Source organism: Otolemur garnettii, unplaced genomic scaffold, assembly GCF_000181295.1.
Source record: "Otolemur garnettii isolate 467f Iridium unplaced genomic scaffold, OtoGar3 scaffold00116, whole genome shotgun sequence".
Classification (NCBI taxonomy): domain Eukaryota; kingdom Metazoa; phylum Chordata; class Mammalia; order Primates; family Galagidae; genus Otolemur; species Otolemur garnettii.
The window spans coordinates 5,259,749-5,280,840 of record NW_003852511.1 but is presented as its reverse complement, the minus strand read 5'-3'; the positions used below and the strand labels follow the sequence as shown (position 1 = coordinate 5,280,840).

Sequence of the window (21,092 nt, the reverse complement as noted above, 5' to 3'; positions counted from 1 at the left end):
AACCCAGAAAAATTAGCCAGGTGTGGCAGCATGCATCTTATAGTCTCAGCTACTCAGGAGGCTGAGGCAGAAGGATCACTTGAGCCCAACCAGGAGTTTGAGGTTGCAGTGAGCCACTGCACTCTACCTAGGGTGACACAGCAAGACCCTGTCTATCTCAAAAAGTAGGAAAGGTTGTGTCAAAATTGAAATCTAGGGCGGTGCCATGGCTCAGTGCGTAGGGCGCCAGCCCCATATATCAAGGGTGGCGGGTTTGAACCTGGCCCCGGCCAGCTAAAAAACAGCAACAAAAAAAAGCCAGGTGTTGTGGTAGGCACCTATAGTCCCAGCTACTCAGGAAGCTGAGGCAAGAGAACCCCTTAAGCCCAGGTTGTTGTGAGCTGTGATATCTTGGCACTCTACCGAGGGTGACAAAGTGAGATTCTTGTCTCCACATAAAAAAATTGAAATCTATAAATCCTCGATTTATGTGGCTTACTAAATAAGTGCTCCTATTTTTCACTTTCTTTGGCCACAGTGTTAGGAACAAGGAAATAGGCTTGAGTTAGCACACAGGTTCTAAGTGGACTTTGTATATATATGTTCTCTCCATTCTCAGACTTTTTAGGACTTGTGTGATGTGAGTAGAACAAGTTGGTCTAAGTTTTCTGTGACTTGAACATCTTTCTGCTGTTAAGTATAACTCCTTGAAGGGGGAAAGTGTTTGTTTCTTGTGTTTCCCAGTTAATCTGTAAGCTAAGAAGGTTAAAGCCAGTTTTTCTTTTGACTTTTTTAGCGAAATCTTGAAAGCCATTTGATGTCCCCTGCTGAGATTCCAGGGCAGCCTGTCCCTAAGAACATCCTACAGGTACTTCCCAGTCTTATACTACAGCCTTAGAGTCTTGAACAGTAGTCCTCTGAACTGGTTTTGTGTAGTGGTCCATCTTTGGGCCTTAGAGAATGATCCATGTTGCCTGGCAGTTGGGGATGTGAAAACTGCTGCCTGGCGTGGTTCTGTGTTGCTGTTAATTTCAACAGATGGGCTTGGCGCCTGTGGCTCAAGTGGCTAAGGTGCCAGCCACATATACCTACGGTGGTGGGTTCCAATCCAGCCTGGGCCCGCCAAACAACAATGGCTGCAACCAAAAATTAGCCAGGCATTGTGGCTGGCGCCTGTGGTCCCAGCTACTTGGGATGCTGAGGCAGGAGACTTGCTTGAGCCCAGGAGTTGGAGGTTGCTGTGAGCTGTGATGTCACGGCACTCCACCCAGGGAGACAGCTTGAGGCTCTGTCTCAAAAAAACAAAACAAACAAAAATTTTTTCAACAAATGGGAGAGGGGGTGGCTAAAAAAGTTGACAAAGTAAGCTTGATGTCCATTTTACAGGTTTGCAGTTTCTGTGAAACTAAGTATATTACCTATATTCTGTAGCACTAACATAAAGCAAATGTTGCTAGCTGAACATTCAGAGGAACTTGTTGCATATATGCATGTCAAGTCCCCCAGTGGAGCATGTGGGAGATTTCCTCATTTGGTTTCAAAAAGTTAACCTATAGTCCACAGACTCTAACTAGAAAGAATAACTAAATGTTTTCATAGGGATTTGGATTGTCTGTCTTTAGGAACTTCTGGGCCAACCAGTTCAGAGACCTACTTCTTCTAATCTTCTGAGTGGCCTTATGGGGAGCTTGGAGCCTACAACATCTTTACTGGGCCAAAGAGCACCCTCTCCTCCCTTGTCACAGGTGTTTCAAACTCGAGCAGCCTCAGCAGACTACCTTCGCCCAAGAATACCATCACCAATTGGTAAATACCCTTAAGCATAGATATCTGTCCTCCCCTACCCCACCCTCTACATAGGTTATACTTCTACAACCAGCCGTCTAGCATGCCATCCTTAAGGAGTTTAAAAAAAAAATAAGTGAATGTATTATACTTTCTGGGCGTGGGGGGAACAAATATAGAAAATAGCTTATATCTCCAGCTGCAAGTTAATTTGGCTTAAGTTGTTCCTTGATAATACAGTAGAAATCAGCGTAGTGGCTCTCTAGCAAGCCGTTGAATTTGATAAGACAATCAGCTGTGAACTCTTGCAACTGAAAAAACTCCAGAAAGCTAGCTGTCTTAGCAGTGTGTTTGCACAGAATATCATAATGTTTCTGCCATATTGGACCACTTTAGGGTGCTGGCCACTCTGGCTCTTCCCAGTAATACCTTGAAGAGACAATTTTTGAAATTTCCTATCTGTAATCAGGGACAGAGTGGAAAGACCAGCAAACCTCAGAACTGATCTCAGCTTTCTTACCAGTTGGCTTAGTTATAATGGGCTAAATTGCTGGCTGGAAAAGCTTTTTTTTTTCCAGGTAGAGGTCTTGGCTTTGAAAGAGACAAAACTGACAGCTTAGTGGTGAAAGATGAATAAACCAGACAATTTGGGGTATTAAGTACTCTGATTGAGGTCTACACATAACCCACTGTGGGGAATACAGAGGAAGAGGGAAATCTTTCAGCCCAGAGTCAGTGTTTCCCAGAAGAGAATGGTGTTCAGCAAGGAGCAGCACACATTAGTTATAATGCTTCCCTCATGCACATGTGCCATCTTGATAGTCACTGATATTATAACTTCCCCAGCAGGTTTTACTCCAGGACCACAGCAGCTACTTGGAGACCCATTCCAAGGCATGCGCAAGCCCATGAGCCCTGTCACAGCCCAGGTCAGGCTGAGTTCTTTCTAAAACTGAATCTGTTCTTTGCTTTTCACCTTATTGTTGCTTATATGGTACAGAAACAAATTGCTGCGTTTTTTAGAAATAGTTTTGAGGCTCGGCGCTTGTAGCTTAGTGGCTAGGGCACCAGCCACATACACCAGAGCTGGCGGGTTCAAATCCAGCCCTAGCCCTCCAAACAATGACAGCTCCACCAAAAAAAATAGCCCAGCATTATGGCGGGCGCCTATAGTCCCAGCTACTTGGGAGGCAGAGGCAAGAGAATCACTTAAGCCCAAGAGTTGGAGGTTGCTGTGTGCTGTGATGTCACGGCACTCTACCAAGGGCTATAGCTTGAGACTCTCTTAAAAAAAAAAAAAAGAAGGAAAGAAAGAAAGTTTTGACCTAGAATGCAAGGTCAATAAAGGTGAGAAAATTGCTAAATACAGTACTCCTTAAATAGTTAAAATCTTGTTCCATGAATAGCAGCATAGTTGTCTGATTTGCAGTATCTAATTTTTCTCACCTGCCGCTTATAAGTACCTTTCTAAGATTTAAGAGATAACTTTGTAGAAAGTATACTATTTTCATTCTTCCACTCACACTCCCTTGCCACTTCTGTTCGGCAGATGAGCCAGCTAGAGTTACAACAGGCAGCTTTGGAAGGGCTGGCTTTGCCCCATGACCTTGCTGTACAGGCCACAAACTTCTACCAGCCTGGTTTTGGCAAACCACAGATGGACAGAACCAGAGATGGATTCAGAAACAGGTAAATTATTAATCTTTTCCACGTGGGAATTTGCAAATGTAGTTTTCCAGAAATTAACAAATTAGTTATCTGTAATGTAATTCTGTACATATATGGTAGAGATTCTGTCCCACTCCACTTTTTTTCTTTTTTTTTTTAAATTTCAGGTTAATGTGAGAGTCCAAACTAGGTTACAGTGTTTGCAGTTGTTAGGTAGAATCCCTCTTATAGTTGTGTCTCGCACCCAAGAGGTGAGCCATATACCTTTACATTGTGCCCATTAAGTGGGAATATATCCATTCCCTGCCCTTCCCTCTTCTCTCTTTCTCTTCTCTCATTCTCCCTCCCCCATCTTGAATTGAATTGCCCACTCCAAATATTTTTGAGAAAATAATATTAGATTTGACTGCAGGACCATAGAGTTTTTCATCCTATGTCATTTATTCTTGATTTACAAGTTACTGTTTTTGGTTTCAGTTTGCTAATTAGTCAAATGGAAAGGATGCTGCCTGCCTAATTTACCTCAAGATTGTTATGAGTAAATATATCTAGCATAAGATAGCATAGCTTCTTATTCCTTCCCCCACAGATTTCATGTTACCAGTTTGTCCCTTGATGCAGGTTTGTTACATCAGAGGTTTGTTGGTGAGAGCTGTTGACAAATGGATTACTGATTTTTCTCTCTTTAGCTGGGACAAGTAGCAAAAAGAAAAGACTCATGAGTTGGCAATAAAAGGGAAAAGAGTAGCACAATTCTGTTTCATAGCAAAATAAAACACAGAAAACTGCATAAAACAAATGTGTAGCTTGTAACACAAACTCCCTTGGTTAGCCTTCCTTGTGCCCTGTGCCAGTAATACTCCATTTCTTCCTCAAAAGTTACTTCTATCCAGTCTTAAAAAGTAGTCTGCCTTGGCGTGGCGCCTATAGCACAGTGGTTACGGCGCCAGCCACATACACCGAGGGTGGCGGGTTCGAACCCAGCCTGGGCCAGCTAAACAACAACAACTGCAGCAAAAAATAGCAGGGCTTTGTGGCAGGTGCCTGTAGTCCCAGCTACTTGGGAGGCTGAGGTAAGAGAATCACTTAAGCCCAAGAGTTGGAGGTTGTTGTGAGCTGTGACTCCATGGCACTCTACCAAGGGCAACATACTGATACTCTGTCTCAAAAAAAAAGAAAAAGAAAAGTAGTCTGCCTTAACTTCTTTGGTTTCATCACTAAAATGTATATCCCTTAACACTATAGTCTTGCCCATACAATATTTGGCTGTACCCAGTTACCAAAAATAGAAAAATTAAGCCAGGTGTGGTGCCTCACACCTGTAATCGTAATGCTCTGGGAGTCTGAGGTGGTGGATTGCTTGAGCTTAGACCAGCTTGAGCAAGAATGAGACCCTACCTCTAATAAATACAGAAAAACTAGCCAGGTATTGTGGGGGGCACCTTTAGTCCCAGCTACTTGGGAGGCTGAGGCAAAAAGATTGCTTAAGCCCAAGAGATTGGCCTAGAGCAGGGGTCCTCAGACTTTTTAAACAGGGAGCCAGTTCACTGTCCCTCAGACCATTGGAGGGCCAGACTGCAGGCCCTGGGACAAGTCAGCTGCTAAGCAGGACAGGCAGCAGTGGCAAAAACACCCGGCAGGCCAGATAAATATCTTAGGCAGGCCACATGTGGCCCCAAGGGCCTTAGTTTGAGGATGCCTGACTTAGAGTGACAGAGTGAAATTGTCAAAAAATAGAAAGAAAAGAAAAATTAACCAGGCATGGTGGTGTGCACCTGCAGTGCCAGCTACTTGGGAGGCTGAGGCAGGAGGATTGCTTCAGCCCAGGAGTTTGAACCAGCTTGGGCAATGTGGGGAGACCTTGTCTTTTTAAAAGAGAAAAACTTTCGGGTGACGCCTATGGTTCGAAGGAGTAGGGTGCTGGCCCCATATGCCGGAGGTGGTGGGTACAAACCCGGCCCCAGCCAAAAACTGTAAAAAGAAAAACTTTTGGGGCGGAACCTGTGGCTCAATGAGCCCTACCCACTGAGCCACAGGCACTGCCCCTAAAAGCACTTTCAGTATCCCAAATTGTATTCAATCTTCTCATCAGCCCTGTGAGGTAGATTTGGGAGGTAGAGGTGGTAAAGGTAAATAAGTGCCTCTTTACAGATACTTAGGTTTTTAAAATGTGATTTATTCAAACTAGCAAGCAGACTCAAATCATTCAGTACAGCCTTCATGTTTTAGATCAAATAATCACCCCAAACACCCTGTGTATAGCTGTCTGACATGCCTTTCACCTGGCCTTGCTTTATTTTTCTGACTGTACTTATCACCTTCTAGCATACTGTTTGTGTCACCCTGCTTATAGCAACCCCTCTCAAGAATGTAACTTCTGGGCAGCGCCTATGGCTCAGTGAGAAGGGCGCTGGCCCCATATACCAAGGGTGGCGGGTTGAAACCCAGCACCGGCCAAACATCAACAAAAAAAATATCTCAACAAAAAAAAACAGCCAGGCTTTGTGGTAGGTGCCTGTAGTCCCAGCTGCTCGTGAGGCTGAGGCAAGAGAATCACCTAAGTCTGAGAGCTGGAGGTTGCTGTGAGCTATGATGTCATGGCATTCTACCGAGGGTGACAAAGTGAGACTCTGTCTCAAAAAAAAAAATGTAACTTTCACGAAGCCATAGATTTTTGTCTTTTGATCACTGGTAAATCCCTAGAACAGTGTCTAGTGCATAGTAGGTGCTCAGATTATGTTTACTGAAAGTATTAAATGATAGGTCATGTGCAACCTTTAGGTTTGGAGTTCACCTGCAGTCACTCTGAACACCACTGATCTGTTTGCCCACATTGAATTGCCCACATTCAATACTCAGTGTTGCAGTGTGGCAGCAGTAGGGTACTAGCCTTTGTTGTACAAAGTTTAATATGGCTGAAGTTTTAATAGCCAGCAAGTTTGCATAATTCTTTTTCCTCTCAACTTGTTATTGTTTACCCCATCAACTGATTCCCATTTTCTTCCAAGTTAAGGGAGAATGAGTAGAATAGCTAGGGAGAGGTGGGAAGTCTATTATTTTAGTTTGGGAGGCCCTGAGGTGTGTGTGCAGACCAGGTTTGGTGGAGAAGGCTGTATATAACTGGGTCTTAAAGTAGCTAAAACTCTTGATTCCGTGTGATTTTAGAACTAGTGTCTCAGCATCAGTTCTATGCCATTTACTGTTCTATTGAGTGCTTCTCCCTGCCCTCTGGTGCACAGCCAGCACCAGGAATAAAGACCCTCCCTAGCTTATCTCACTGTGGTCTACAAATAAACCTTATACCTACCCTGGGTAAACCCTACTATTGCCAAGTCCCCTGTACCTATTTCCTCTACCTGAACCATTTGAGCTTTTTGTTGCTTAAACTCATTTTAATGCAGCTTTTTCCCCAAGTAACTTCCCTAGTTCCTGGAGTGCCTTGGCATTCCTTCTTCCCCTCAATTTTTCCATTGTGCCTGATTGATACCTAATACTACATGCTTTGGTTTGCCCTAGTTTATTGTGTCCCACAGAACTAACGGCTCTTGCAAATCCAGGGCCATGTTTTGTTACGTTTTTCTCTTCTCTTAGTACTACCATGTACTATTGTGTATCTTTGACACTTACTAAGTGCTTGGGGAACTGAATTAGATAAGGGAAAGGGATGTTAAATTCCTAGCTAGTCCCGAGTATTATATGGTTTTAGGACTTGGTGTTTGAACACATTGGGGCTCACACTGATAACTGGTTTGTTCATAGGCAACAGCGAGTGACCAAGTCACCAGCACCTGTGCACCGAGGGAATTCCTCTTCCCCTGCCCCCGCTGCCTCCATCACAAGCATGGTCAGTGACCTTTAATGACTGTGAATGACTTGAAGGCTTCTCCTTGTTTGGTTGTGCCTATGTTTTTACCTTGTGTGCCCCTAAATGAGTGCTTTCCACAGGAAGAGCTGATCTAGTGGTTTTTCATACTTACCTATTTAGATCTTCCCCTTTGATGTCACAGTCTAACACTTAGGATTCTAATGAAGCCCCTGAATTGGAGAAAGTGTCCCAGCAGATAAACAAACATGGGCCAGGACACACAAGGTGATACAGCACATTCAAACAAACAGTTGGTGTGGGGAAGCAGGAAGACAAGAGAGAGATGGGAGGTGAGGTGGACAGGGGGTGACAGGTCAGATCATGGGGAGCTCAGTGAAACATGGAGTTCATGTGCTGATTCAGGTCTCAGTGATGTGAACTAAGGCTGCAATGGAAGGGTTTATTTATGCAGTGACATGGCTAGTTTTACGACTGAGTAGCATTACTTTAAAAATGTTTTATTCCCGGCTCGGTGCCCATAGTCCAGTGGTTACAGAGCCAGCCACATGCCCTAGGATGGCGGATTTGAACCCTGCCCTGCCCAGGCCAGCTAAACAATGATAACTGCAACAACAACAAAAAATAGCCAGGCGTTGTGTTGGGTGCCTGTAGTCCCAGCTACTTGGGGGAGGCTGAGGCAAGAGAATTGCTTAAGCCCAAAATGCTGTGAGCTGTGATGCCACTCTACCAAGGGCGACATAGTGAGACTCTATCTCAAAAAAAAAGTTCCCCACAAACCTTTACCATCTAGTCAAAGCTTATAAATGGGGGCAGGGCTTGCTCTGTGCTTCAGGACCCCAAGTGAATCTCTGTACCAGTTACCTTGAAGACGGGGTCTGGAAGGAACTTTTTAGTTCTTAAGCCATGATCTGTCTCCTACCATCAAGGATATGGGGTTGTCTAATGAGAAAACACATGCATAGTAAAATTAAAGTAGAAAGACAGTGAAGAGATGGGAACAAATGATTCCAAGCAATGAATCTTAACGGCAAATTAAGAAAGGAAATATTTAGGTTCCGAGGTTATCTCTGAAATCCTTTCCCAGAAGAAAGGGCTGTTGCTCCAGAGTATATTTCTGGCCATGGTTTTCCCTTCTTCCCAGCCTAATGTTGGGCTGGGAAATGGGTGAAGCAGAAGCTGTACTGGTAGGTCCCCATCATAAGAATTGTGAGCAAGGGATGATGCACTTGGGACACTATTTGCCCCATTTTTTTTTTCTTCCAACAGCTACAGATGACACCATAGGATTTGGACATGGCTACCATATAGGCAGTATGGGGACTGTTCACCTTATTGAGTAGCTTGGCCAGTTAATCCTGGCTTCATGTTAAGGAAAGGCAATTAGAGGCTAATGCCAATTGTTTTTCTCTGCAGCTTTCTCCTTCTTTTACCCCTACCTCAGTGATTCGTAAGATGTACGAGAGCAAAGAGAAAAGCAAGGAGGAGCCAGTATCTGGAAAAGCAGCTCTTGGTGATAGTAAAGAGGATACTCAAAAGGCCAGTGAAGGTACTGCAGAGCTGTTGAGGGTATTGCTCAAGAAAAGTATGTGACAGAGAGAATACAGCTTGAGTGCTGCCAGCCTGACCTTGATGCTCTACAAAGCCCTGGGCAACACTCCTGGCTTCTCTGGACTGCAGTTCTAAAAGCTTTGGGGTAGCTCACAGTCACTTAGCTGTTCAAAATTCTAAGAACGCTAGTATCATACAGGAAGAAAAAGCTGTAGTTTATGATACTTATCATAAATTGAATAATTTGAATTCAATAAGTTGAATAATTAGTGCATTTGGCCAGTTTTATACTTTTGAAAGATTCTCTCCTATCCATGAAGGCTTCAGTGTCAAATACAGAAAGCATGTCAGAGGCTTTTAGGAGTTACACAGTAGAGTTTGTGAAGGATATGGTGACACATAGATTCTAATACAGGTATTTTAGAGAGCTTTTTGCCTGTGTTTAAGAAAGCTGATGGGGAGTGGGGCAGGATGAAGAAGAGTCCCTTCAGAAAGTTCAGAGTCTTTGACCACTGTTTGCTGTTTAAATTATCTGGGCCAGCAACAGTGGCTCCTACCTATAATCCTAGTACTCTGGGAGACCCAGGAAGGAGGGTAACTTGAACTCAGGGTCTCACTCTTGCGCAGGTTGGTCCTCTACTCCTATCTCTACTAAAAAATAGAAAAATCAGCTTGGCATGGTCACACATGCCTATAGTCACAGCTACTTGGGAGGCTGAAGCAGGATTGCTTGAGTGTAGGAGTTTGAGGTTCTAAGGAGCTATGATGACATCACTGCACTCTAAGGGAAACAGAGTGAGACTGTCTTTCAAAAAAAATTCTGTTATAATGGATTTGCATAATTTTATAGTTGGATTTTTTTCCCCCTTAGGCGGAAAAGCATATTAATCCCAAACAGCTGACTAAGATAGGACTAGCCCCCATACAGATGCAGGCCACAGCCATTTACAGCAAAGTGCCCAACAGTTCATCTTTTGGTCCTATTTATAAAGTAAATGATGGTCCCTAACATGCAGTTTTTTAAACTTGTTAAAGAGGTCAAATATAATTGTGAACTTAAGAAATGAGACTGACTTGACCATCTGGAAGACAAAATCAGGAAAAGTTTGCCAAAATTTTCTTTGTGTTTGGATCCTTACAGAAAAACTCCTGTCATCCAATTCTGTACCCAGTGTTGATCGAGACGCTTCTCCCACTACAAATCCCAAATTGTCAACGTTACAGCGGTCTTCATGTTCCACCCCCTTGTCCCAGACCAATCGTTACACCAAAGAACAAGATTACCGACCTAAAGCAACTGGGAGAAAAACACCCACCCTGGTGTCCCCAGTCCAAGGAACACCTTTTCTCCGTCCTGTCCACCAAGTTCCCCTTGTCCCCCATGTCCCTATTGTTCGGCCTGCTCACCAGCTTCACCCCGGGTTGGTGCAAAGGATGCTGGCCCAGGGAATACATCCACAGCATCTTTCAAGTTTGCTTCAAGCTGGTAAGTTTATGGTATGCATTGTTCACTCTTAATAAACTTCCAGATCAGCAACTATACAGTCTAAGCTTAAAAATTTCCAGGTAACAGGCAGTGCCTGTGGCTCAAAGGAGTAGGGTGCCACCCCCTTATGCCGGAGGTGGCAGGTTCAAACCCAGCCCTGGCCAAAAAAACCTGCAAAAAAACAAACAAAAAATTCCAGGTAACATTGACTACTACTCAGGTGTTTTTTTTTTTTTTTTTTTCCCTTCAACAGGTGTGCTTCCTCCTGGGATGGACCTGACCCATTTACAGGGAATATCTGGCCCAATCCTGGGTCAGCCCTTTTACCCTTTACCTGCTGCTAGTCACCCTCTCTTAAACCCTCGACCTGGGACACCACTGCATCTGGCAATGATGCAGCAGCAGCTACAGCGCTCAGGTAGGTTCAGGAATGGGCCAAGTGAGTTTGGAGTGGGTTCGAGTCATCTTGAAGCTTATAGTAGTTTCCATTGGAGACGAATTGACACACTTCATTCTTTGACTTGTTCTAGCAAATTAGAGCAAGGGTGTAACCAGAGAATAGGATGAAGTAAACTGACCTTGAGCCAAGTGTGCTCTGGTTTCCTTTGTCTTTTGCCTATTAGGAGAGAAGGCTGAGAGTCCTAACTGGTTTGGCACAGGGCCTGCACAGGGTAGATGTCCTCTCATCAACTCTTGTTACTGATGCTATGATGCATTACTTGCCATAGGAAGGTGTAGTGGTCCTGTCATCCAGGGTGGATTTCCAATATTGTGGTTTCTGAGCAAATAGTTTATCAAGATACTCGTTTCTAGCATTCTGCAAGAAAGCTTTCTAAAAAAGCCCCAGAATAAATCTTCTGGTTAAGATTCCTATTTGGAAATAGGGTTTAAATGAAGTAGGGCCTAAGAACATGCTGTGGATGTTAACCCTTTTTATCTCCACAGTTCTGCATCCTCCAGGCTCTGGTTCCCAGGCAGCAGCTGTCAGTGTTCAGACTCCACCTCAGAATGTGCCCAGCCGCTCAGGCCTGCCTCACATGCACTCCCAGCTAGAGCATCGCCCCAGTCAAAGGAGCAGCTCCCCTGTGGGCCTCGCCAAATGGTTTGGCTCAGATGTGCTACAGCAGCCCCTGCCATCCATGCCTGCCAAAGTCATCAGTGTGGATGAATTGGAATACCGACAGTGAGCAGGGCATGCAGGCTCACCTAAGCCTGGACCTGGGGTGGCAGGACTCTTCTTCCTTCTTATCTTGTGTTGGTTTACGGGGTTTTACTTGGGAGCACTCTGTGCGAAGCACTCTTTAGGGGCCCCACGCACATGGTGTGGTCTGCATTATGATGGAAGGATCTTAACCAATCAAGTGGAGCCTTTATTGTCTGAATACAGGATGCAGTGTTGTCAGTCCTGGAAGCAGTCTTTCTTTTTTTGTAAAATATATGTGAATGAAGTGTTGGTGTCCTCACTAAGGTGGCACCTAAGGGTTCTGAGGAAATAAATGTATAGACCCTTATGTACAGACCTATGTATAAACAACTTTTGTATATACATATAGGATAGCTTTTTTGAACTTATACAGCTGTACATAAAAGTAGCTGGTATTAGTTAGGCCTGTGTCAACAGTTTGGATTTTTTTCACTTGTACATTTGGGACTTTTTTGTTGATTAAAGCTGCATATGTTAAGTGTGTGGATGAAGTGAAAGGCACTGTTGTCTTTATTTCTTCCCTGAATCCATTCCTCATTTCTAACCAGTGGAACCTTGAGGGTCAGTATTTTCCTCAAGGGACTTGATCTTAAGTTTTAATTTTTCTTAAAACTCATAGAATTTAAGTCTGTCTCGGTTTAGAAGGATGAAGGTATGGCTGCCTTTCCTGAGCCTTAAAGACACCAATGGATCAGTTTAGGCTGGGGTGACCTTATATGTAGGTTTATGGCTAATAGAAGGGTATCTATGGCTTAATTTCCAAACTGTTTTTTCTACAAGAGTTCTGATTTAATTCATTGAATTCTAAATTCTCCATGTAGAACTTCTTTCAAGATTCTGAGCCAAGCACTTTGGCTTATACCTCTGTAACCCTAGCACTTTGGATCATTTGAGGCCAGGAGTTCAAGACCAGCCTAAGCAATATAGTTAGAACATCAAATCTACAAATAGAAAAATTAGCCAGGTGTGGTATGCACCTGTACTCAGCTACTCAGAAGGCTGAGACAGGATAACTTGAACCCAGGAGTTGGTTATAGTGAGCTACGATGACACCACTGCACTCTAGCCCAAGCAACAAAGCAAGACCACCTACACTCAGCTCCAAAAAAGACTGATGCCTGTGTTAACTGACTTTGTGTTCTGTATCTCATTCCTTAATTCATAATTATTTTATTACACCTTAACTATACACATAGCATTGGAGGAGAAGGAGTCTGTATGTTACTCAGGAATCCCCATTCCTGACTGAAGGTGTTTTAGTCCGTCGTGATGAGGTCGAATTTATTTCTCAAGCTCCTGAAGTTAATCTGCTTGAGTTCTTAAGATACTGGTCCATTTAGTAATAAAGTTATTCTTCAGTTCACAAGTGAAGAGCAAGGTGGCTTTATTGGCTATAAACTTGGAACTGTTCACCCTGCCTTCTACTTTCAGGAATGTACGAAAACAGGCCACCTTTCACTACAACCTGGCTTTATGAATTAAGCATAAGGTCAGTCTCTCCCTGATATTTTCAATCTCATTGGTGATACTTCTCTCACCTCCAGTGCTATTTGCTCTCAGCATGATTCCTCAGCTTCAGAAATACACCCTCTTGCTTTCTAGTGTCCATAGGTTGAAGCCAGAGAGCTGTCCCAATTGTCAATTGTAGAACAGACATGCCTGAATCTGGTTCTACCTTTCCTGTGTATCGTCTTCCACTCCCATGTTGAACCAAAAGTAATAGGTGCAAGGTAAGGATTGGGTAAATCCAGTAAAGGCTTCCTTTTAGGCTAGAAGCTGGTGGGGACATGAACAAACAGAGGCACTAAGCAAAAGGGCAAAGCCATTAGGTGGTGATTGACGAGATGGAACTAGGAAATAAGGGAGTGTTGCTAGGAGTACCAACAGAGGGTAGCCAGACAGGTTTTAGCAGAACTACTTTGGTCACCATGATGGACTGGAGGAAGAGGGTGGGGTGGGGAGTGGAAGCAAAAGAGGGCATAAATCAAGTGTAGCCACACTTTTCAGAAGATAGCTACTGACTATAGTACAAGTCACATTTTCATTCACACTGACCTACCAATGCCTGGCTACTCAACTACTTCCTTTGGGAGTATTGTTCTTTCCTCTCCTCCTACCTGAGCTCCCCTCCTTAAAAGCAGATATTTCATGATCTCTGTGGCTCTTAGCTGTTTTACTTCCAGAATGCCTTATACATCCTTAGGTTCTCTTAACTTTTACTTTGCAAATCCTTCTAGCCCCAACTGCTCTACGCTTATCTTGTGTGTGCTGGACATCCCAGAGTCCCAAACATCCCTTCTTCCTGGCCAAGACATCTCTGTCTCTACCCTCTCGTTCTATTATCAGCCCCTTAGCGCCTGGAAGACATATTAACCTCCTCTTTTGCCTCCACTCCCCACCTCAGAATTCCTAACATCAAACTGTGCCCCTCTCAAAACTGCCAAGTCTAAGACCAAAGGAGAAAGAAGGGAAGGTAGGGTACAGTCTACTCAAGGACCAAGGCCCTACACTTCAAGCAGAGGGGAGGGTGCTGAATGATGGACTCAAGGCCTATTCATAGCACAAACTGAGGCCTTGGATGAACTGGATTTCAGCAACCTGTCCCCAGCATCCTGGCAATGCTAAAAGCTGTGAATTTTGGCATGAATAGTCCCCCCAAATTTACTATGTCCTGGCTAGAGAGTAAAACATGCCGGAAATCACATAGCTCCCTTTGCACCTGTCAAGTTGGGACAGGCTCTAGACATCATGGTCTCTACTATGAATGCACCAGATAGCAAAGTCTGTGTTCTGAAAAGAGATTTAGGATACCAGGCCTGAGGAGCTTATTCCTGGGTCTGGGGACAGTGCTAAGCCCAAGCTTTAGGAAGACTATCAAAGAGAAACAACTGTCAATGAGAGCAGCAGGAAGAATAAGCACTGGACAAAAGCTGAACATGTGAATAATCCCCACATCCTTGCTAAAAGCTCTAGCTGGCCTCATTTGAAGATAATCAAATTCTGTCTTACTGCAAACATACTTTTCTTTCTCAGGAACTATCCTTTATCTCTATAGTTCATACTAAAATAATCTTTGATTTCTTTAAAAGAGCAAGTCAGTTACCTAGTTTAGATTTCTCCTATGCACATACGTGTCACATCCTCCCTCTGCCTATATTCTTGCTAGCCCATCACACCAAGAATTTTTTTTTTTTTTTGAGCCAGAGTCACTATTAGTGTCTCCCTCAGAGTGCTGTGGTGTCACAGCTCAGAACAACCTCAAACTCTTGGGCTTAAGCGATTCTCTTGCCTCAGCCTCCCAAGTAACAGGGACTACCGGCACCCGCCACAATGCCTGGCTATTTTTTTGTTGTTGTAAGTTGTCTTTGATTAGCAGGCCTGGGCTGGGTTTGAACCCGTCAGCCCCCGTGTATGTGGCTGGCACCATAACCACAGGCACTGAGCCACATACCAAGATTTTTGACAATTATTCTCACAGAATTAGAGCAAGTTTCTTAAATTTCCTTATTTCCAGCCATCAAAACCTAATCATGTCCTTAGTATTTTCTCAAGTAGTCCTGACACCAACCTCCTCCTAACCTAACCTCCCACCTCCATAAGTATACATATATGTATACACAGCCCTGCTTTGATCACACTGGTTGCCTCACATACAATGCTCTGCTTTCCACCCAAGTTATGTGAAGGGGGTACCTGAGGCAGTTCACCTAGGACTGCCAGGAGGGTGTGCGTGGTTCAAGCAGAAGCAGAAAGGCTAGGATATAGGAAAGGAGATACTTGGTGGCCCAGCATGGTTCAGCTCAACATTCAGCCCAACAATGATGATACACAGCTGTGGTCTGACTAGGCCAGAAAGGAACCCACTAAAGTAAAGGGCCTGTAACAAAAAGCCAGAGCAATTTACTAGTACCATCTCCCTTAATACTAACAATCACCACCCCAGAAAGTAAGCACTATTATAATATCCTCACATTACAAGAGGAAACTGAGGCTCATAGAAAGGCTGGGTAACTTGTTTAGGGTTACAAACTAATTAGAGGGTAAACTGCAATTCAAACTCCCTCTGCCTACTTTCCTAAACTGCCACACTACACTGTCTCCCAAATGGGCTAGCCTTCCAGAGAATAATCAGTTAACTTGTTGATACAATGAGTCCTTCCTCTCTTCCTCTTTATCAGGTGGGGAAAAACTATTTGAAAGGACTGAAGGCTACATCCAGCTGGAAGGGTTTCCCATATCTAAGTATCACACATCACATTTTTATCCATTTCACACTCAAGACCACACTCCCAAGTACCCCTTTCTGCAGCTGTATCACTGTATATCCTTGACTCATTCAGCCCATACCAAAACAAATTCTGACATTGACACATGAACTGCACACAGCCAGCTGGCCTCCCAGGTCTTTTATGCAGTTCGACATACAAAGTGACACCATGGTAAGACAAGTCAAGTTCCAGTTTGGATGCCTCCAACTCCCTCCCCAGAATCCTGATCCAGTGATGCCAAACCCAGGAGGAGTTGAGAGTAGGGTGGTTGGCCATGGGAAAAGTTGCTGTGGTTGGCCCAGAAGATGGGAAAAAGGGAATGTATCATTTCTTCACAATCTGAATGACATCCTCGTCCTCCAAGGTATGATCTTTACCCACTTTTTGAGGATTATGTTTCACAGACAGACCCCAGACCAGAGCACTGTATGGAAGGGAAAAAAGAATAGTCAGTGTAAAGAATAACCTAGCTTCTTCCCTATTTGCCTGGGTGTCACCCTTATATTCAAATTTAGAATCTATCTCTTCTTTTATTTATTTATTTTCCTTGAGACAGAGTTTCACTGTGTCGCTCTGAGTAGAGTGCCACAGCATCACAGCTCACAGCAACCTCAAATTCTTGGGCTTAAGCGATTCTCTTGTCTCAGCCTCCCAAGTAGCTGGAACTACAGGTGCCTGTCACAGCTAAACAACAATAGCAACTGCACAATGTTTGTTGCAATTGCCATTGTTGTTTAGCTGGCCCAGGCTGGATTCAAACCCATCAGCCTGGGTGTATGTGGCCTGCGGCCTATCCACTGAGCTACAGGGGCCACCAGAATCATTTCTCTTAAGAGCCACAAACCTGAAATAGCCAAAAGCCCCTGCTCCACATCAAGAACCACACTCAAAGCCCAGAGGTTTATCTTCACCAGCAACATAGCACACTAAGGCCTTGACTAGGTGGCAAAGACTCTTGAAAGTGCATGGTTCATCTTCCAGAGTCAGTTTAGAAAAGTCCCTAAACAAATGAGTAATATAGGGAGACTAATTTAAAATTAAAAGTATGAATTTATTAAAAGGAAATACCCTGAAAAATTCAGGTTGAAGTTTGATTCATAGAGCTATACAAAGTTAGTTAAAGACTGTTAAAGAATACCTGTTTTTGTTGGGTCTACTGAAACTAGTGAGTACGGATAAGAAATTAGGGCTGACTTCCCTCTGTATCAAGAAAGTGTAATTGGGTCCGGGCATGGTGGTTCACACCTGTTATCCCAGCATTCTGGGAGGCTAAGGCAGGCAGATCACCTGAGCTCACAAGTTCGAGACCAGCCTGAGCTAAAGCGAAACCTCATCTCTAAAAATAGCCAGATATTGTGGCGGGTGCCTGAAGTCTCAGCTACTTGGAAGGCTGAGGCAAGAGAATTGCTTAAGCCCAGAAGTCTGAAGTTGCTCTGAGCTATGACCACAGCACTCTACTGGGGTTGAGAAAGTGAGACTATCAAAAAAAAAAAATTGTAATTGATATGTCCTCTTGATTCACTGGAACATATAAAGGTGGTTTTGTAGCCAGTGGGCCTCGAAAATTAAGAATATGTTGTGTAGGCTCAGCGCCTGTGGCTCAAACAGCCAAGGCGCCAGCCACATACACCTGAGCTGGTGGGTTCGAATCCAGCCTGGGCCCACCAAACAACAATGATAGCTGCAACAAAAAATAGCCAGGCATTGTGGTGGGCACCTATAGTCCCAGCTACCTGGGAGGCGGAGGCAGGAGAATTGCTTGAGCCCAGGAGTTCTAGGTTGCTGTGAGCTGTGATGCCACAGTACTCTACCTAGGGAGATAGCTTGAGGCTCTGTCTTAAAAAAAAAAAAAAAAAGAATAGGTGTGCTAATAATAAAAACTGGTGAACAAGGCCAAGCAGCAGTGGCTCGTGCCTAGCTAGCACTCTGGGAGGCTGCGGCAGGAGGATCCCCTTGAGCTCAAGAGTTTGAGATCAGCCTCAGAAAGAGCAAAACCCCATCTCTATAAACAATAGAAAAATTAGCCAAGGAAGGTGGCACACACATCACATTTTTATCCATTTCACACATGATGACATAAATTACATGACATAAATGTAGTCCCAGCTAGGTGGGAGGCTAAGGAAGGGGAATCGCGTGAGCCTGAGAGTTTGAGATTATAGTGAGCTACGGTAACCCCACTGCCCTCTAACCTGGGGGACAGAGCAAGGCTCTATCCAAAAAAAAAGTGGTCATATTGTTATTATACTATCATTGCACTACAACCTCTTTACAATCTATATTACAAAAAGGAATATATAAATATCAGAAACAGATATAACAATTAGTAAAACAAATTTTTTCAAATGTATTAACAAGTAAATATATTTGGATACAAGGTGACCATTTTACTCACTAGCTTAAACTAGAAAACTGTGGCTCGGCACCTGTGACTCAAGTGGCTAAGGCGCCAGCCACATACACTTGGGGTGGCAGGTTCAAATCCAGCCTGGGCCCACCAAACAACAAATGATGGCTGCAACCAAAAAAGAGACAGGAATTGTGGCTGGCACCTGTCGTCCCAGCTACTTGGGAGGCGGAGGCAGGAGACTCGCTTGAACCCAGGAGTTGGAGGTTGCTATGAGCTGTGATGCCCAGCACTCTACCCAGGGGGACAGCTTGAGGCTCTGTCTCAAAAAAAAAGAAAAAAAACTAGAAAACTGTTTTTAGCAGTCATACTCAGTGCCTCAGTATAGTCAAGCCTTCTACTTTGGTGATGACAATATAAATGGTTCAAGCCCTTTTGGAAAGTAAGGCAGCAAAATCTATCAAAACCCTTACGGATAATTGATCCTACTTCTAGAGGGCGATGCCTGTGGCTCAGTGAGTAGGGCGCTGGCCCCATATACAGAGGATGGAGTGTTCAAACCCAGCTCCAGCCAAACTGCAACAAAAAAACTAGCCAGGTATTGTGGCAGGCACCCATAGTCCCAGCTACCTGGGAAGCTGAGGCAAGAGAATCACCTAAGCCCAAGAGCTGGAGGTTCCTGTGAGCTGTGATGCCATGGCACTCTACCGAGGGTGACAAAGTAAAACTCTGTCTCAAAAAAAGAAAAAAATGGCTCAGCGCCTGTGGCTCAAGTGGCTAAGGTGCCAGCCACATACACCTAAGGCAGCGGGTTCGAATCCAGCCCGAGCCTGCCAAATAACAATGATGGCTGCAACCAAAAAATAGCTGGGTGTTGCGCGGGTACCTGTGGTCCCAGCTACTTGGGAGGCGGAGGCAGGAGACTCGCTTGAGCCTAGGAGTTGGAGGTTGCTGTGAGCTGTGATGCCACAGCACTCTACCCAGGGGGACAGCTTGAGGCTCTGCCTCAAAAAAAAAAAAAAAAAAAAAAACCCAGCTATTTCTGTAATAATTAAAGAAAATGAAAACATAATAGGATAGTGACCAAATAAAATTCTGTTTGATTGGACATGTCTTTTCTCTAAAATATTTTACTCCCCTCTCTTTTAATTCCCTGGTAAACTTACAGTTCTAGAGACTTTTTTTTTTTTGGCCAGGGCTGGGTTTGAACCCACCAACTCCAGCATATGGGGCTGGCGCCCTACCCTTGTGAGCCACAGGTGCTGCCCCTAGAGACTTTTCTACCCACAGTGTTCTATCACCATGGAATGCAGGAGCCATATATGTTAATAAAAATCTATGAATTCTGCTAAAGGACAATGCCTAACTTTTTCCAAGAGTCATCTTTAGTTTAATTAATAGCCAAAGTATAATTCTCTTGAGTGTAGTGGAAAATTAGCACCTATCCATAGAATATAGTTATTTTAGATAAAAGAATGTGGAGAGCAATTCTGGGTGCAGTGGCTCATGCCTGTAATCCCAGCACCTTGGGAGGCCAAGGTGAGAGGATTACTTGAAGCCAGGAGTACTAGACCAGCCTGGCAACATACCAAGACCTTGTCTACAAAAAGTAAAAAAAAAATTAGCCAGGTGTGGTGGCTTGTCCCTGTAGTCCCAGCTACTTAGGAGGCTGAGAGAGAAGGACTGCTTGAGCCCAAGAGTTTGGGGTTACTGTGAGTTATGATGCCACAACACTCTACCCAAGGCAAGAGTCTCAGAGTGAGACTCTGTCTCAAAAAAAATAACAAAAAAAATAAAAATAAGTAAACAGGTAACAAGTAATAACATATACATATCTCATTGCTGGAGAAAAGTTAAAAAAAAAAAAAAAGAGGAAAGGCTAGAAAGAATCCTATGGAATCAGAGGTAAAGGTATAGTCTCATGGTTTTCAAGAAAGATGGATGAATAGGATGGATTAGATACAGAAATATAACATATATGTAGGCATGGTTTGCATCCATATATGTATTTCCTATCTATCTGCTGAGAGGATCTGTAAGCAATAACCTACTAAAAAATGAATAAATAAGCCCCTACCTCTTGAAAACCAAAGATCCTTGGAGACATGACTAAGCAAAACCAATGTCAACCAGGAGGTGGAGGGAGGGGGATTGGAGGGATCACTTCTGAGATTTATCTTACAAGGGTACAAGTGAATCTTTCTAAGAGCAGAATGTGAACGTTTTAAAATAATAACTAAGAAAATGACACGAAGGCTATGTTAACCAGTTTGATGGAAGTGTTTCGGATTGTGTGTGAAAACCCCACACTGTACTCCAGAAGTACATTAAAGTACATAGTTACCATTCAATTAAAAAAAAAAAAAAGTCAAGCAGGAACATCTAAGTAGTGCGCCTAAGTAAGGAAATGCTAAGAAGAAAAAAAAAAAAAGAACACAGAAGCCAACACAAAGGATTTCCTAATGTCCAAAGTTGGAATAATTTGAGCAAGAAACCTAACATCACAGACAAGCTTCAGAGATACTAAAATCAACAGGCAAAAATTTAAAGAGAAACAGGATTTGCATATTCTCAAAGTATCTCCCCCAAGTTATTTATCAAATACAAAGAAAAAAATACTATTTACAGTGGAGAAACCCAGCCAATGCCAACTTAACCAAGTGATCAGAGTAAATACTATTATCAGTTAGATATACTGACATCAGAAATCCTATATATGATGCATTGGGGACATATCTTTTTTTTTTTTTTTTAATTTTTTGAGATAGAGCCTCAAGCTGTTGCCCTGGGTAGAGTGCTGTGACATCTCAGCTTACAGCAACCCCCAACTCCTGGGCTCAAGCGATTCTCTTGCCTCTGCCTCCGAAGTAGCTAGGACTACTCACCCACCAGCTCAGGTGTATGTGGCTGGCACCTTAGCCACTTGAGCCACAGGTGCCGAGCCCTTTTTTTTCTTTTTTTTTTTTTGAGACAGAGCCTCA

General features: G+C 43.7%; 2 protein-coding genes across 3 annotated transcripts in view; one reads left to right on the top strand and one right to left on the bottom strand.

Annotated features, from left to right (window-relative positions):
- Positions 1 to 11,989, top strand: part of EIF4ENIF1 (eukaryotic translation initiation factor 4E nuclear import factor 1) — a 65,760-nt gene extending 53,771 nt beyond the window's left edge. Inside the window, exons 11-19 of one of the 2 annotated variants that reach the window (XM_023517663.1) lie at positions 776 to 847; positions 1,602 to 1,785; positions 2,611 to 2,693; positions 3,314 to 3,453; positions 7,192 to 7,276; positions 8,672 to 8,804; positions 9,948 to 10,292; positions 10,546 to 10,710; positions 11,238 to 11,989. In XM_023517663.1, coding sequence (XP_023373431.1) covers positions 776 to 847; positions 1,602 to 1,785; positions 2,611 to 2,693; positions 3,314 to 3,453; positions 7,192 to 7,276; positions 8,672 to 8,804; positions 9,948 to 10,292; positions 10,546 to 10,710; positions 11,238 to 11,479 — 1,449 coding nt within the window. In that variant the 3' untranslated portion in view covers positions 11,480 to 11,989. The remainder of the gene's footprint in view (positions 1 to 775; positions 848 to 1,601; positions 1,786 to 2,610; positions 2,694 to 3,313; positions 3,454 to 7,191; positions 7,277 to 8,671; positions 8,805 to 9,947; positions 10,293 to 10,545; positions 10,711 to 11,237) is intronic. The other variant, XM_023517664.1, reaches the window with a different exon arrangement.
- Positions 11,990 to 15,884: 3,895 nt separating this feature from the next.
- LOC100956004 (developmentally-regulated GTP-binding protein 1) overlaps positions 15,885 to 21,092 on the bottom strand; it is a 59,355-nt gene continuing 54,147 nt past the window's right edge. Inside the window, exon 6 of the mRNA XM_023517674.1 lies at positions 15,885 to 16,188. Coding sequence (XP_023373442.1) covers positions 16,089 to 16,188 — 100 coding nt within the window. The 3' untranslated portion in view covers positions 15,885 to 16,088. The remainder of the gene's footprint in view (positions 16,189 to 21,092) is intronic.